General features: G+C 54.4%; 1 protein-coding gene across 21 annotated transcripts in view; it reads right to left on the reverse strand.

The window, feature by feature from the left end:
• Positions 1 to 16,909, reverse strand: part of DLGAP4 (DLG associated protein 4) — a 143,233-nt gene that overhangs the window by 33,142 nt on the left and 93,182 nt on the right. For 11 of the 21 annotated variants that reach the window (XR_015139073.1, XR_015139074.1, XM_086331955.1 and 8 more), the window contains one exon: positions 847 to 1,208. Coding sequence is in view for 8 of the 21 variants with exons in the window: in XM_086331955.1 (XP_086188081.1) it covers positions 847 to 1,208 (362 nt within the window). In the remaining 13 variants the exon portion in view is untranslated. Of the gene's footprint in view, positions 1 to 846; positions 1,209 to 1,747; positions 1,893 to 4,234; positions 4,320 to 4,657; positions 4,772 to 6,646; positions 6,855 to 10,684; positions 10,761 to 16,909 lie in introns of those variants that run through there. The other 10 variants (XM_086331965.1, XM_086331964.1, XM_086331968.1 and 7 more) reach the window with 7 other exon arrangements.

Genomic DNA, 16,909 nt, shown 5'->3' on the forward strand with positions numbered 1-16,909 from the left:
TACTTAATTAAGGACGTAGCACAGCTCTTGAAAGTCGCCAGGCGGGGCCCAGGTTTCCCCTGCTCAGCTCACAGCACAAGTACTGCTATGAGATCATGCTACCGCGCAGCAGTGCGGGGGAAGCTAGCGCACCCGGCCCTGCTGTGCTCTGCGGTCACGAGTGCGCTGTGAGCCCGGCTTCCCGAGGCGTCTCCTGGCTTTGGCCCCTCGGTCCCAGGGAATTATCTGCCTGGATCGTTTCTTGCGGAGGGAGGCGTCAGGACCGACGTCCCACTTCTCAATCTGTTGTGGGCCTGGCACCTTGAGCAACCTACCTGTCCCCAAGGCCCGAGAAGGCTCTGGGCAAAGTCCCCCTGGAGCAACCCCCAAGGCTCCAGGGCCCTGGGTCCTGGTCCCCCCGGCCCTTGGCGTCTATGCTCCACGCTGCTCCCACCACCAGGCAGGGCTGCAGCCTCCGCACCTGAGCTGACCTTGGATCAGAGAACTGTCGGGCCAGTCCTGTCTCCCACATGTCGGCTGGCAGGGCAAAGGGTGGAGTGAACAGACAGACAAAGGACAGGCAAACAGTGGACAGGAGATGGCTGGCTGAGTGTAACTACATTCACCGGGACAACCCATCGCTGGAGCGGGGACACGTGCCCACAGCTGCACGGCCCGCACCACGTTCGGGCGACCTCGAGGAAGGCATGGCTTATGGGTGGAATTTGGTTTGGCCACTTGGGGCCGACCCCCCAAAACAGACAAACCACCGTGACCCAGGAGACCTAGTGGGCCTCCGCCAGATGTAATTACACGCAGGCAAGTGCGCGGTGCAGGCCGAGGACAGAGTGCGAAAGGGGCCCCTACTTGTATTCCTATAGATGACAGTTTCCTTTTGGGGATGGCCTCGGGGTGGGATTCAGAGCTGGTCAGCGTCCCTTGTTCGCTCTTCAGAGCTGCATGTTTTGGGGGTGGCTCGGGGGCCTCGGGGGCTGGGGTAACACCGCCCCGTGTCACGCTGGGTGGGCGGGTACTGCTGTCCAGGCTGTCCGAGGAGTTGCTCAGGCCAGACTGGCTCGTCACTTCGCTCTTGTGGTCCTGGCTGTCCAGGTAGGTGTCCTGGGCAGACTCGGTGCTGCTCTGGACTGTGACAGAGATGAACGGCTTTGACGTGGTGCGTGGAGGGACCGGTGGCGGGGTCTTCTTATACGCCACTAGGCATGATGAACCTGCAGATGGGTGAGAGGAAGGCAGGGGAGGGGTGAAGCCGCCAGCCCTCTGGAGTCCCTTTCAGGGCTGAGGCCCCACCTGACCCGACCCTAGCTCTGGCCTCGGTGAGGATTTCTGGAGGAGAATGGGGGTCAGACACAGCCATGACCAAGACAGACAGACCTGAGCCCTGCCCATCCTCATGCTGAGCCAAGGTCAAGTCTAGTGGGGGATGCCCACAGGGAACAACAACACCCTCCGCCTCTTAGTCCCACACAAAGGGATTATCCAGCTGGGGCAAACATGGTGACAGCAGAGGTGTGGTCAGGACAGTTCAAGAATGGTTAACCTCGCCTGTCCTCAAGTGCAGAGACCTGCCACTCCCCTTCTCGGTCTTTCCTTCCTACTCTACCTTCCCTCCCCCCGCTGCTCCGCTGCCGGAGGCCCCCTCCCTGTCTGGTCAAAGACCAGCGCATCCTTCAGGGCTCAGTTATCCTTCCCCACAGGGTGCCATTCCCACCCTACCACCCCCACCTCATTATGTGAAAACCCCACACACCAGTCTGCCTCCCCCAAGACTCCATCGCACCCAGTCAGGCTCTCTATTTCCAGCAAGACTCAGGGAACTAAGACCTGCCCTGGGTGGGAAGTAGGGTCTCAGAGTCCCGTTCCGGTCCTGGCCCAGGGCTGGCTCCACTTTCGGTCTGAAACAGGAGACGCTGGTCAACTAGCAGAAGCTACTTCCTCTGAGGGGTGGGGTCACATCCAGTGGCTTTTCTTGGCATCTTAACTCCAACTGTCCGTTCCCCAGTGAGGACGGAAACAGCCTCTACCAAGGTGAGGCCCACAGGGAGCAGGAGCCAGAGGAGGGGCTTTAAGCCTGGCCTTCAAGGGGCTGCCAATCAAGGTGATGGTGACGGCCCAGTGGGAACCCTCGAAACAAGGCTCAGAGCCACCAGGGCCGTGGACAAGGCACAGGAGAACCCATTCATCTGCCCCATGAGACATCACTGTGCAAACACCAGAATGGCCAAAATGAGAAACGGTGACACCACCAAATGCTGCTGAGGATGTGGGAAAATGGAATCACTCGCACATGGCTGGTGGGAGTGTAAAATGATACAACCACCTGGAAAACGATCTGGCAGTTTCTTTTAAAATCAAACATGCAGATATCATACAACCCAATAACCACACTCTTGGGCATCTAGCCCACAGAAATGATAACACGTTCACAAAAAACTTAGCCATGTATGTTCAAGGCAACTGTATGTGATATAGGCCTAAACTGGAAACAACCCGGAAGTCCTTCAATGGGTGAGCAGCTGTGGTGCACCCAGACCATGGGAGACCACTCAGCAACCGAGAGAAAGGAACCACCGATGTAAGCGACCACTTGGGTGAATCTCAAGTGAATCATGCCTCGTGAAAAAGCTATCTCAAAAGTTACAGAGCACGTAATTCTATTTATAAAACATTACTGAAATGACCTAATTACAGAGATGGGAACAGATGTGCGGAGACTAGGGGGAGAAAGTGATGAAGAGGCTGGAGCGACTTGGTTATAAAAGGGTGACAGGGAAGACCCCAGCACGTGCTCACTGGTGGGAGCTGTGTATCTTGGCCGTGCCGGTGGACACAGGCACCTGCACTTGTGATGAAAGCAGTGGATTAAATGCACCACAGGTGATACAAGTGAAGACGGCGGAATTTGAGTAAGACCGCCGGGCTATATCTGTGTCAGTATTCCGGCTATGACAGCAGACTACAGGTCTGCAAGATTTGATCACTGAAGGAAACCGGGTAACGGGTACCAGGATCCTTCTGTATTATTTCCTGCCAGTGTATGCAAATTACCACTGCCTAAAAAGAAAAAGCCGACTCACTGGAAAAGACCCTGATGCTGGGAGGGATTGGGGGCAGGAGGAGAAGGGGACGACAGAGGATGAGATGGCTGGATGGCATCACCGACTCGATGGACGTGAGTTTGAGCAAACTCCAGGAGATTGTGAAGGACAGGGAAGCCTGGTGTGCTGCAGTCCATGTGGACATAAAGAGTTAGACACGACTGAGTGACCAAACAACAAAAATAAAAAATGCAATTTAGACAGTCCGCCTGTTCACCTGACAGACACGTGTACTAGGCCAGGCCCATACTGGGGACTAGGAAAGCCAGGGGCCCTCCTCAGCAGAGCGACAGCCGAGTGCCTCAACAACAACAGAGGCCACCCCAGGAAAGCCCCGGAGCCAGGAGCCACGTCTCGTGCCCGCCCCAGGTGACTCTGCTCCGGGAGCTTTCAGTCCCTTCTCTGTTCAGAATTCCCCAGCCCTGCTTGGGGAGCCCCTCAGACACACACACCTGCTACATCACTGAGGTCAGACAGCCCAGGGCCAGCGCAGCTCTGACTGCTTTCTCGTTCTGAGGGAGACAGGCCTAGGGGTGAGCCAAAAGTTTACCACTCCCCAGCCCCTGGTGGGAGACTGGACTGGTTCTCAGACCAGGCCCGGGGCAGTCTCCCTCAAGAGCTGACACAGAGAGCAGCCTGTTGAAGCCCACGACCAGCAGAGCCCGGACTCACCAGGGATTTCATGATTCATTTGTTTGGTTGGCCTGAAAGTTCCAAGGAAGCTTCAGTGGAGTTTTCTTCCCCAGATCAGGAGGAAACCTCAATCTGCTCAAAATGCTTAAAGGGGGACACGTCCCTAAGAACATCTCCCTAAAGGGGGTGGCAGTGAGCGTGAGGACCCAGAATTGGGCTCTAAGCCTAGCTGAGGCCCTGTGATCACAGGCGAGGTCCTTGTCCCCCACCTGTGCTGTCGGCTGACACTGGCCTGAAGGAGTCAATCTGTGCGGGGACGCGCCCCACCCAGGACACTATGGGACCGTCCACAGTCGAGGGCCTGTACAGAGGGCTGACCCTCCAGTCTCTGTCAGGGTGTGTAGGCCGGAGTCCTGCTGATGTACTCACTCATTAGAGAGAGAGAGAAAGTGAACTAGGGAGGCCAGGCCAGATAGCCAGGTGTGGTAAAAGAAAAGTGAACTTACCTTGGATTCTCTACGTCTCCAGGGGCACAGGTGACAGTCAGACAAGTGGTATGACTAATGGAGTGGGTTTGGAGCCTTGGGGCCTCTGTGGGTGGGAGGCGGCACTCATTGTGAGCACTGTACCCCCCCCCCCCACCCAGGGCAGGAGGATGGGGCCTGACTCTAAGGAACAGCCCTCATTTCACAGGCATGAAATGCCAAGAAATACAGGCCAACACCTCCGCAGCCCCTTCCAGCATCCAGATGCAGCCAGCCTGTGTTCTCAACTCCTGCACTTCCTCCCACCTCGGGGCTTTTACACATGCTGTCCCTTCTGCCTGGAAGGCTTCTCTCAGCTCCTCACGTTTCAGGGGTCACTTCCTCCCTGAGGCCTCCCCTGACTGCTCCCTAATCTCGCGTCTCTCAGGATCTCCATCAGAGTACCTGCCACATTTGTCATCGCTCATCTCAGCATTTACTCGCCAGTGGTTACAGGCCTGACGTGGATGGGGGACTCTGTCTGTCTTGGCACAGCAGGTCGTATCCCAGGCCCATGGTGACGTCTCAAGCACAGAAAGCTCTCAATAAGTATTTGCTGAATAAGAAAAAGAACCTCACCACTACAAAAAAGCCCTCGGGTGCTGAAAATCAGGATTTAGCCATAGTGAAGGCTTCTGGCACTTTAGAACCTGAGGTTCTAGTCCCATCCCAACTCTGGAGCCCATTCTTCTTGGTCCCGCTTTCCCATGCGGACAGCCTCACCTCCCACCCTCCCACACCCTCAGCATGCCCCTTCGAGCTTGAGAGAGCCCTCCCACCCTTTCCCAAACATGCCACACTCTTCATGCACCGAAGCCCTCTTGCACATGCATCATCTCAGGCAAAACCCCTCTGCACATCCTCCATGTTTCCTGCCCTCCGGCCCAGCCCTCCACCCCCAGCCCTTTCTGGCCCAGGCAGTCTGACCCTCTCCTCTGGAGCACTCAGGCCCATGGCCAAGTCTCCGACTGAGTGTGTATCCCATGCATGTGGGCAGCCGGGCCCCAGTCCAGAGGGTGCACAACCATCATTTGCTAACGAACTTTAGAGGAAGCAAATGCCCCGAGCCCCAAGATGTTGGCACCGGCCAGGATGTGACTGCGGCCCTCCCTGCCCTGTGTGGAGACGTTCTGTGCGCCACACTTGACACCGGCATGGTGAGTGGGGCCAACTCTGTGTCCATTCACTCTGGAAAGCTTTCAGACCTGCCCTGGGAAGCGTGGGGATCGCTCCAGGATGACTAGCTCCTCCAGCTGGTTCTTGTGTGTGTTTTTAAAGATTCTGAGAGAAGTGTCTGCTGAGCCCTAGCACTGTCTGCGCACTGCACTGCTGAGCCCTGGGGGCCGCGTGCCTCCCTGCCCTCTCCTCGGCCCGGCCGGTCCCTCATGCCCAGGATCAGACAGAAGCCGGCTGTGCGAGGCCACCTGCCCCCGACCCCAGACATCCAGCCCAGTCTCCCCACCCCACTGTGCACAAGCCCTTGCTTCTTCTGAGAAGGGGCCCCCTTTGTCTCATTACTGCCTTCTGCACCAAGGTTTTACCCAGCAAACTCTCAGCTTGGAATAAATTTGCTTCTGCACGTTGTTTGTTTTTTTTAATGTCAAGATACAGAAGATGGCCAATCAGAGTTCAGGTGCTCAGAGGAGTGGCTGTGGTTCCCTAGCAACCTCAGGATGCTAGCCCCCCTGCAAGTGCTTTGGAGGCCCAGCCTGGCCCTCAGGTCTGCTGGTGCCCAGGAGCCGAGCAGGAAGCAGCCTCAACAATGTGGGAGCCACGGCCACAGGCTCTGCAGAAGAGCCAGTGGACCCACCCGAGACCCTGTGCAAACGGAGCTGACCTCAAATCCAGACCTCTAAACTCCCTTGCTGGCTCTGCCAGGCTCCAGGGAGGACTTGTTGGAGGAAGGGCTGACTGAGAACCTGTAAGATCCCTCTTTGTCTCATGCAACGGGTCAACACGCAGCTAAACTGGGCGGCTCACTTGCTATGGTAAAAACAGAAGTCAAGGCTCCCCACCCACTCGGCCTCCAATTCCTCTTTCTTCCCTGTCTCCCTCCCCAAAGCACAGGATGCTGGGAGAAAATCCCAGGAACAGACTGGCCTCTGAGATCCACTTTCCTGTTGACGGCCCGCATGCTCCCTGCTCTTCCCTCCCTGTGCCAGGCTGGAACCACCTCCCTCACTGCTCCTTAGAAGAACATCATCAAACTTTAATTTCAAACACCAGCAAGAGGGACTGGTGGCACTTCTCCCCCCAACATCTTCCTGGAGACCGAGTGCACACAGCCAGGTGCTTCCTAACTGCCTCCCCATCCTTCCCTTCTCTCTTGATCGAGAGCCAGTGCCCGCAGACGCCCCACACTGCTGCTCCCTGGCCCTCCAGCCTCCTCCTTACCTTTCGAATCCCTCTTTGATGCTGATCAATGGGCCACTTAAGGAATCCAATCACACCCCTGCTTTGAAACTTTTCAGTGGTGCCACCACCCACCCAGTGGAATTGGAACAAACCCTTCAGTTGTGGGGGAGGGGGGCGGGAGGCGGCCTCAAGGCCTCCAGAACCTACACTGGCCTCCCACCCCTAAGTCCACAGGAGCCAAGAGGTTACCAAGGTGACACTCTGGGGAAGATAAAGCCACAAAGCTCAGGGAGTCCCAGCCCTGTCCAGAGGGGACGCGCTCAGGACACACTCCTGTTGGTGTTGGTTCCAACACTAACCGCAGACCTCACTGAGCGAGTGCTCCATCTACACCCAGCCCTCATTATTAACAAGTCTGTAACGCAAGTTTGCCTACACGCTAAGACTCATCTGTAACCTTTAAATCAACACTCGTGGGGCTTTTGTGGCCACTGGCAGAGCCTGACAGATCGAATCGCCCCCACACGCAGGTTCCCAGCTGACACTGAACAGGGCGACACTGTCCTTCTGTTTCAGCTCATACTGTAAACAAGCCTCCTTTTCCTGGTCTCCTTGATGCTGCACTTCCACATTTTTGTGTGTTTTTTGTTGCTGGTGGTGATTTCTCAGTTTGAAACGGCCTGAAGTATAGTGCCGAAGTGCTGTCCAGTGCTGTTAAGTGCAGGAAGGCTGTGATGTGCCTTATGGAGAAACCATCTGTGTCAGACAAGCTTCGTTCAGGCATGAGTTAGTGTTACTGGCCGAATTCCACGTTGACACATCAACAATATACTAAATAGGTGTCTTTAACACAGTCGCACCCCACTCCAGTACTCTTGCCTGGAATATCCCATGGACGGAGGAGCCTGGTGGGCTGCAATCCATGGGGTCGCTAAGAGTCAGACATGACTTCACTTTCACTTTTCACTTTCATGCACTGGAGAAGGAAATGGCAACCCACTCCAGTGTTCTTGCTTGGAGAATCCCAGGGATGGGGGAGCCTGGTGGTCTGCCATCTATGGGGTTGCACAGAGTCGGACACGACTGAAGCGACTTAGCAGCAGCAGCAGACTTTATTTTTCTGGGCTCCAAAATCACCGCAGATGGTGACTGCAGCCATGAAATTAAAAGACGCTTACTCCTTGGAAGAAAAGTTATGACCAACCTAGATAGCATATTGAAAAGCAGAGACATTACTCTGCCAACAAAGGTCCGTCTAGTCAAGGCTATGGTTTTTCCAGTGGTCATGTATGGATGTGAGAGTTGGAGAATTGATGCTTTTGAACTGTGGTGTTGGAGAAGACTCTTGAGAGTCCCTTGGACTGCAAAGAGATCCAGCCAGTCCATCCAGCCAGATCCAGATCAGTCCAGCTGATCTGGAGATCAGCCCTGGGATTTCTTTGGAAGGAATGATGCTAAAGCTGAAACTCCAGTACTTTGGCCACCTCATGCGAAGAGTTGAAAAGACTCTGATGCTGGGAGGGATCGGGGGCAGGAGGAGAAGGGGACGACAGAAGTTGAGATGGCTGGATGGCATCACTGACTCGATGGACATGAGTCTGAGTGAACTCTGGGAGTTGGTGATGGACAGGGAGGCCTGGCGTGCTGCGATTCGTGGGGTCGCAAAGAGTCGGACACGACTGAGCAACTGAACTGAAGCCTTGGTGTTTTCTGTTGGCAGCTGGTGGACATGCAAGGACTCTGCATTTCCCATTGGAACAATAGTTCAGGATCGCTAATTCAGTGTCTGTGAGACATTATGTGTGTAAGCACTGTGAATAATGAGCATGGATTGGACTTTGGCCAAACGAATCCTCAGAACAGCTATGCGAGGTAGGTCTGTCGTTGCCCCATTTTCCAGGTGGGGCTCAGAGAAGTGGGGAGGCTTGGTGGAGCTCACCTTCTAGCCAGGTGGTACTGGGGCCAGGGCTTGAACCCAGGCTGCCTGAAGTCTGACCGCTCCCCCATGCCCCGGCTACTGCACCAACTCGATGAGGGTCACATGGAGGCAACAGCCTTGAGCACGTCAACTGCTTTGCCCAGAAAGTGGGGTGTGACACCCCAAGTGCTCTGAGTGGGATCCAAAAAGCTGGCAGATATGGAGATGCCTTGTAATCCTGGGGTGGCCCCTGCAACTCCAGTCACCATGGTTTCTGGATGAAGGAGAGACTGATCACCTTCTGAGGGATGGCTGGAAGACATTAAGGTTGACTGGGTCTGGCAGGACTGACCAGAGTCACTGAAGGGAAGGAAAGGCAGGGTTTTTAGGTGGAGGGGTACTCTGAGCAGAGGAGCAGGGCAGAAGAGCTCAAGGCGTGGGCAGACAGATTTGAGCAGGGCCTGGCTTGGCGAAGTGGTAATTCAGCTGGTGAAGGGGAGCCAGGGGGCCCAAGAGAGGGGTGCCGCCTCTCGGACAGGGTCCTTGGTTTCCTGGGGCTGCCCAGACAATGGGAACAGTGCAACCTTCTTGCCCAGAGAATCCCTCACAGTCCCTCTATATGGGCCTGCAGTTGGAGGATTCCACAGCACGCAGACATGACTGCAGCTGGAAGCACGTTATCGCCTCCTATCTCCAAGGCCTGGCACACGAGGCAGCCCTGTGTCAGGCGCCAAGGCCATCCCAAGTCCAGAGTGTCCAGATGAACCTGCGCCTCCCTCCTTCACATCGGCCTTGTTTTCCTGGAGAGGGGACCCCCTGCACTCAGCTACACACTCCAGGAGCCTGGGGAGTCCTACCCCCTCTTCCCCGGCCTCCCCCACAAAAGCACATGTCACAGAGCCAGGTTTCTCTCCATCCCATCAGCCCGGTCCAGGCTTCCACTTCCTACCCTCCTGCCGCCCTGCTTTGTCAGTGGCCCAATTCACTCAGAACCACTCTCCGATAGTGACCCGAGGAGTTACTTAAAAGTACAAACTAGATTACTGCCTCCCTTTTCTAAAGTTCTGCCAAGGCTCCCCATTCTATAACGTTGCCTACTTTGGCCTGCAACAGGCACTGCCTCTTCTCCACGCTCAGCTCCTGCACGTCCCCCTTGCTCCTTCCGTTCCAGTCATGCTGTTGTTCTGCAAACACTGCAAGTGTGTGCTCACATTAGGGCCTCTGAACCTGCTGCTCCCTGTCTGTGATGCTCCCACCCCCATCTCTGCACACCTACTCCTTAACCTGCTCTCATCACTGCTGCCAACTCAGGTCTTGGCTCAGGGGTCATATCCTTGATGGATCCTCCCTGACCACCCTTGTCTACAGCGGCTATTCTTGTTCTGAGGACCTCGTTGGTTTTATCAGGCACTCATCCACCTACTGGTTCACTAGTCTTCTGTCCCTCTCCCCAAACAGATACACATCCTGGGTATCTAACACAGCTTCCTGAGAGTGTGTATGTGTTAGTCACTCAGTCGTGTCTGACTCTTTGTTATCCCAGCCTGCCAGGCTCCTCTGTCCGTGGGATTCTCCAGGCAAGAATCCTGGAGTGGGTTGCCATTTCCTTCTCCAGAGGATCTTCCTGACCTAGGGATTGAACCCGGGTCTCCTGCATTGCAGGCAGACACTTTACAGACTAACCCTGAATATTTTATAGAATTAAAATGCTTTCCTAGGACCAAGCCCAATACAGGGCTGGGCTCAGTAAATATTTATTGAATGACTGAACAAACCTGTTTGACAGCTGGATAGACTGAGGCTCAGGGAAGAATAATTTACTCCTGACTTGGAGCTGTAATCTAATGCCCAGGGCAAACACTCTGAAAAACTCCCTGTGAATTGGTACAGACACTATGGATAATAATATGGTGGTCTCCTAAAAAACTAAAAATAAGAGCTACCGTATAACTCTGCAATACCACTCCTGGGCATACATGCCCTGAAAGGATACATGTACCTCAGAGTTCACCGGAGCACTGTTTGCAACAGCCATGGCACTGAAGCAACCTGCATGTCCACTGACAGAGGACAAGAAGACGTGGCGCATACATACAATGGGATATTACACAGCTATTAAAAAGAACGAAATAATGTCATTTGCAGCAACATACACAGACCTAGAGATTCTCACAGCGAGTGAAGTGAGTCATTCAGACAGAGAAGGAGAGATATTGCATGATATCCCTTACAGGCAGAATCTAAAAAGAAAATGATAAAAATGAACTTATTTACAAAACAGAAACAGACTCAGACGTAGAGAATGAACTTAGGGCTGCCAAGGGGTAGGGATAGAGGGAAGGGATAGTTAGTGAGTTTGGGATAGACATGTACACACTGCTATATTTAAAATAGATAACCAACAAGAACCTACTGTATAGCACACGGAACTTTGCTCATGTTATGTGGCAGCCTGGATGGGAGGGGAGTTTGGGGGAGAAGGGATACATGTGCATGTATGGCCGAGTCCCTTCACTGTTCACCTGAAACTATCAAAACATTGTTAATCAATACAATATAAATTGTATTCCCAATACAATATCCCAATATAAATTGTATTCCCAAAAACTATATCCCAATACAAAATAAAAAGTTTAAAAAAAATAAAAAACAAAGAGGAAAGATCCCTTTAGGTCAGCCCTCAACACATACACACACACACACACACACAAACACACACTATACGAGTGCAATCTGGTGGGAGGTAAAGCTTGGAGCAATTCTGTTTGAAGTTCAGCAATGGAGCTGTGCTTCAAGCTATGTCTTCCAGGCAAGGCCTGTCTTATGTACAGATTTAAAAGGATCATGACTGAGTGAGTACTGGGGCAGATACTACTTTATTCCAGACACAGGCCTGGGAGGGGAGATAATCATCACTGACGTTTTACAGATTCGAGAACAGACTTTTAGCTTTCTAGAGTGGCTGTGGGGCTTCCCTGGTGACTCAGTGGTAAAGAATCTGCCTGCCAGTGCACGAGACTTGGGATTGATCCCTGGTCCAGGAAGATGCCACGTGCCTCGGAGCAACTAAGCCCGTGTGCCGCAACTACTACTCAGCCTGTATTCTAGAGCCTGGGAACTGCCACTACTGAGCCCGTGTGCTTCAGCGGCGGAAGCCCAAGGGCCTAGAGGCTCTGCTCTGTAACAAGAGAAGCCGTGAGGAGAAGCCCATGCACCGCAATGAAGAGCAGCCCCCACTCACCGCAACCAGAGAAAAGCCCTTGAAGCAGCAAAGACCCAACACAGCCGTAAATAAATAAAAATTATTAAAAAGGAAAAAAGAGTGGCTGTGTAGAAAAGTCTGCTCTGTGAGACCGTGGTGGGCCGTATACTCTGCACAGGGTCTAATCCCTTAGTTTTCCCAGCTAAGTGGGTTGGCCTTGAATGGGCATCGGAAGTTTAAATGTCTATGGGACACCAGGCCTCTAATGCCTCTGGCCCCTGGCTGTCAGGTGGAGACATGGGTGAGTGAAGCCAGAAATATCTGGACTTAAAAAAAAAACCTCAAGATTAACAAATGGAGTTAGTTAATCCAAAGTTTAAAAAAAAAACACACCACTGTGCTGGCACACGCCCACCTGCTAACATGGCCCATGGCACAGACCTCCCCGCTCCTTCCGGAACCCCAGCTCCTCTCCCCTACACCCCAGGAAGCCGGTCCCCAAGAACCTCCTGCAAAGGCAGGAGACCCTTGGGAACTTTGAAATGGAGGCAGCAGGAGGCCCCTCTGGCACTATGTCAGGTCTGCTGGGCGAAAGCAAAGAAACCTCTTCTGGTGGCAGGCCAGGTCTGGTTGCAGGCTCATGGAACCAGGGCACAGGGAACGGGAGAGCCCTACCAGGAACACAAATGGCTGCCCCCTCTTCAAGGCCCTGGAGCAGCTGCCTGGGAGGGACCTGCTCGGTTGCTGGGGCAACAGCCTTGGTGCCCTCCAGAGACAGCTGCTCCTTAGAAAGCCCTGCTCACATCCCCGTTGGGCTCAAGGTCTGAGGTGGTTCTGTCCTGACACGTTCAGGCCGGAGGGGCTGGAGGATGGGGTTAAGCAATGCCCTCCAGATAGACCCACAGTTCAGGTCAGCTGGTTCTCTGAGGACAGCGAGCTGCCAGTCAGATGACTCACAAGCTCCAGGGCATCTCCCCAGACGGAGGGCTGGCCGTGAACTGGCCTAGCATGAAAAGATGTAACTGTATCAGATCATCAATTCCTCACCAGGCCTATCGTTCCCACTTCAAAGAGGAAGACAGTGAGGCTCAGAGCGTAGCGAACAGCCCCAAGTCAGGTGGCCAGGATCTGAGCTCCGGCTTTCTGGTTCCAGAGCCGGCACTCGTAGCTGCTGCTTCACCACCCTGCCCAGGGCTGGAGGCAGGTGCCACTCAGCCAGGCCTGCAAGATCTTGGCCAGGCCAGTTCCCCAGTCAGGACCCTAGTCTTGGTCCTCACACAAGGTCTGGCAATATCCTCTGAGTGGGTTAGCTGGGTGCCTCTGGCTCTGCTGCCCCTGGACAAGAGCCCCAGCATATGGACGAAAAAGGTGCCCTGCTCTGCCTGTGATCATGGCCACCCAGCGCCCTTCTCCCCTGGATGTGCAGTCCTGGACACTCTGACCCTTCACCAGAAAACACCAGAACCCCTGATACAGGTTTCCCAGTCACTCAGGACTTTCCCAGCTTGGCTAAATCTCACTACAGCCTCAAAGCAGAGACCAGAGACGCGAGGCCACCTGTCCCAGGTCACACAGCTGGTTGACGGGGTACTGTGACTGGAACGAGGATGTGAAACTCTCAAATTCCAGGGTCTGAGGAGATAGTAATTCCAGTGAGTCTCAAGCCAGATTCTGGGGACCCCCAAGAGGGCCTGGGGAGGCTGGCTGACTCCCAGCCAGGGCCCTTGGAGGGGCTCCATTTTCCTTTTCCCCTCCATGTGGGGGAGAAATACCATTTCCCCATGTGGTATTTTGAGCTCCACCAGACTAATTCAACCTCTTCATAGTACAAATGAGGAGACTGAGGGTCAGAAAGGCAAATGCGCTCCCTGAAGAGTAGGTACCAGAGCAACGACCTCGCCTGGGGCTGTAAGTGTGGTGTTCCCCATGCCCCCCGCCCCCCACCCTGCCTCCCAGCCTGGAGACCACCGGCTCCAGACATTCAGGGAGGCACCCACCTGTGGCCAAGCCCCACCTCCTCCAGCCCCTAACCAGCATGCTGTTTCTCAAAAAACATTTCTACCATTACAGCAACTGCATCCAGTCAGCAACCTATCAGGCAACATTCACCCCTTACCACCCGTTCTGTGATGGAATCTCCTGCAAGCATCCTTTTATTTCTCCCTGGAGACCTGCCTGCAGAGTTGGCTCTGCCAGAAGCTCTGCTGAGGCCCCTGCCCTACCCCACAGGACACCTTATTACCACCAAAACTGGGAATCCAAGCTTTAAAGAGATGCCGGTGGTTACTGAATCATGATTTTTCTCGTACATTAAAGCTATAAACTCTAGTAAGGAGGTGCTGACAAGTAGAAGATGGCCCGTTACAGGGCCACTATGGCTCCAGCCCAATGCAAAAACTTGACGTGGACAGCCCCTGCCTGGCCTGGCGGAGGAGTAGGGGGTGGAGGATCCAAGATTTGGCTTTTCAAATACTATCTGACTTGTCAAATGCTGGCTCTAGCATGTGAACCTCACTGTGGCCTTTCCAAAACTCTAAGGTCCCAGGAGCCCAGCCTGGGAAGTGCCAGTTAAAAGAAAGAGCCTCTAAAACCATCCTCACTCCTGGAGGGCTGACGTCAAACCCTGGTAACGGGTCACAAAAAGCCTGGCTTTTGACAAGCTGTCACAGGACCCTGCGTCCAGTGTGCAAAGCCAGACACTGCCAGGCCCTGTGCACCTCGATTGCTGGCCTCTTTCATCATTCTGAATGACCAAGCGAATCCCGGAATAGAAAGACGGTGTTAATAGGCTTATTCACTGCGCCTGGAGTGACAGGTGGCCTATCGGGTGACAGAATCTGGAGCCAAGAACCCTGGGCGGCCGAGAGACAAGATGAGATGAACGGTGCAGCAGTGAATGGGGAAAACCGTGAGTTCAGCTCAGGTCAGCCCAGGCCGGCCGCCTTCCATGGTGCCAGGCCTGGGGACAGGGACACAGGAAGGGAGAGGGCCTGGTCCTCAGAGCTTATATTAAGGTCCTCAGTTCAGGATCCCAAGTTAGACAATTACACAAAGCAGCAGACACGTGGGAAAATGCCTCAGTGACTCTGGTGGATCACAGACACGGTCTGAGGCTATACCACCAGAGGAAGGTGCAGGACCAGGGAGGCGGCAGCCCCAGGGGGCTCCTGGGTAAAGCAGTGGGGACTGTTGGTGACTGTGGACAGGGGCGTTGCCAAATTGGAGCCTGATGAGAAGTGGACAATTTGCACTGGGGAGAAGTTTCTAATCCATCCTCCTGTTATGACAAGTGAGGCCACACGTTGGCCCCTGGTGGGCACCAGGGACCCAGGATGCGTAGTCCTTGACCTCAGGAAACTCACAATAAAGTAAAGCTCCACCGACTGGGCGCAGCCACGTGGAGTACTGCAGGAGAAAGCCTGGGACTGACTGAACAGCAAGAAAAAGTATTAGTCGCTCAGTCATGTCCAATTCTTTACCACCCCATGGACTGTAGCCCACCAGGCTCCTTTGTCCATGGAGTTCTCCAGGCAAGAATACTGGAGTGGGTTGCTATTTCCTACTCCAGGGGATCTTCCAGACTCAGGGATTAAACCTGGGTCTCCTGCATTGCATGCAGATGCTTTACCATCTGAGCCACCAGGGAAGCCCTAGCTGCCAGGGAACAAGAGTTACCGCAACTGACTAGTGACTTGTGTCACAGATCTACCACAGATAGGGTATGACACGTGTGCACCAAGAGCCGTGCCCAGTCTAACACGACGGGTCGGGGGGCTTTGAGAGATTGGAGTAGGAGCCTGGAAAAGTCTTCAAATACCTAGGAGACTGTCACATACACACATGGTCCCGGTCATCACAGTGCAACCAAAGGGGGGCACGAAGGTGGGGCTCCAGGGGGAGCAGATGTTGCTTCATCCTAAGGAGGGGTTTCTAAGGGGCAAAGCTGCTTGGGAGGCAGTCAACTAGGCTGGACCCAGGCACAATGGATGCAGGGAGGGACTCACGCTCCCACAGGTGTGGCCTCTAAGATGCCTCCCAGGCCTGAGATGTTTGCTCTTTCTTTGCTTCCCTACTTCACACTCAGTTCTCGACGTGACATCAGACATCTTTTTTGTGTGCATGACATTCATTGTTCAATTCTGTTTTGGCCTCCAGAGAATTGGTTCTAACAATCAGAGGAGGGGGAGGAGAATGTTCAGATGGCCAAGCTGCAGAGGAAATAAGGAAGGACTACCTCTAAGACAGCACAGTCAGGGCTGGACCTGGACTTCCTCTGGACAGTCTGGCAGCACAGAGCCCCTAACTGTGACGGGAAACCCCCTCCTGAGAACATGAAAGCGGCTGGCACTGGCTATCCTGGCTCTTGCCTCCCCCCATACTTGCTGCTGAGTTGGGGGAAGCCTGTAGGTCGGGAGGCCCTGAGTGTGAGCACCATTCTGCACTGACTCATGGTATGACTAAGGCTCCCACTGGTAAGAAGGGAAGGATACGGGCTCGCCCTGTTCACTGCCCTAGGACTGCCACAAGATTCATCTTCCCACAGATGGGAAAGGGCTTGGCAGGTGAGGAACCATCATTACAACTGCCTGTGTGTGTGTTAGCCGCTCAGCTGTGTCCAACTCTTTGCGATCCCGTGGATTGCAGCCTGCCAGGCTCCACTGTCCATGGGATTCTCCAGGCAAGAGTACTGGAGTGGGTTGCCATTTCCTTCTCCATACAACTGCCTGAGGGGCCTGTATATCGGAGCCAGGGGCCCTCAGGGCAGCTGTCTGACCCCAGGCCCTCCAAGCATTCGAGGGCCCAGAAGCTGGGGGTTTCTGGCCTGGGGTAGAAGCAAGGTGTCCTGTCCCTCCAGGGGGCAGGCTCAGGAAAATTCAGGGCCCTGAGGACCCCAGCTGCCTGCCCATCCCCCAGGCCACGCCTGCATGGCTGTGTTAATATTTTAGGGTAGTGACCTCTGGTGACACTGCCTTGCCAAGCACCCCTCTAACTCCTCTCTGCCCCCCTCTCCATGCCAACCCCACATGTTCTCAGTGTCCAGGCCTCTGCATGGCTGCTCCCTGCCTGAATCACCCCTCCTGCACCCTACTGCCTCCCCCCGTTCCGGTCTACTCCGAGCATTCCTCGCTCTGAGACTTCCCTGACTGTCCTCCCACCCCGGCCCGGTGCCCCTCACTGGGTC

This window comes from Bos grunniens, chromosome 13, assembly GCF_055505025.1.
Source record: "Bos grunniens cultivar Pamir isolate PY7600 chromosome 13, Bosgru_T2T1.0, whole genome shotgun sequence".
Lineage (NCBI taxonomy): Eukaryota > Metazoa > Chordata > Mammalia > Artiodactyla > Bovidae > Bos > Bos grunniens.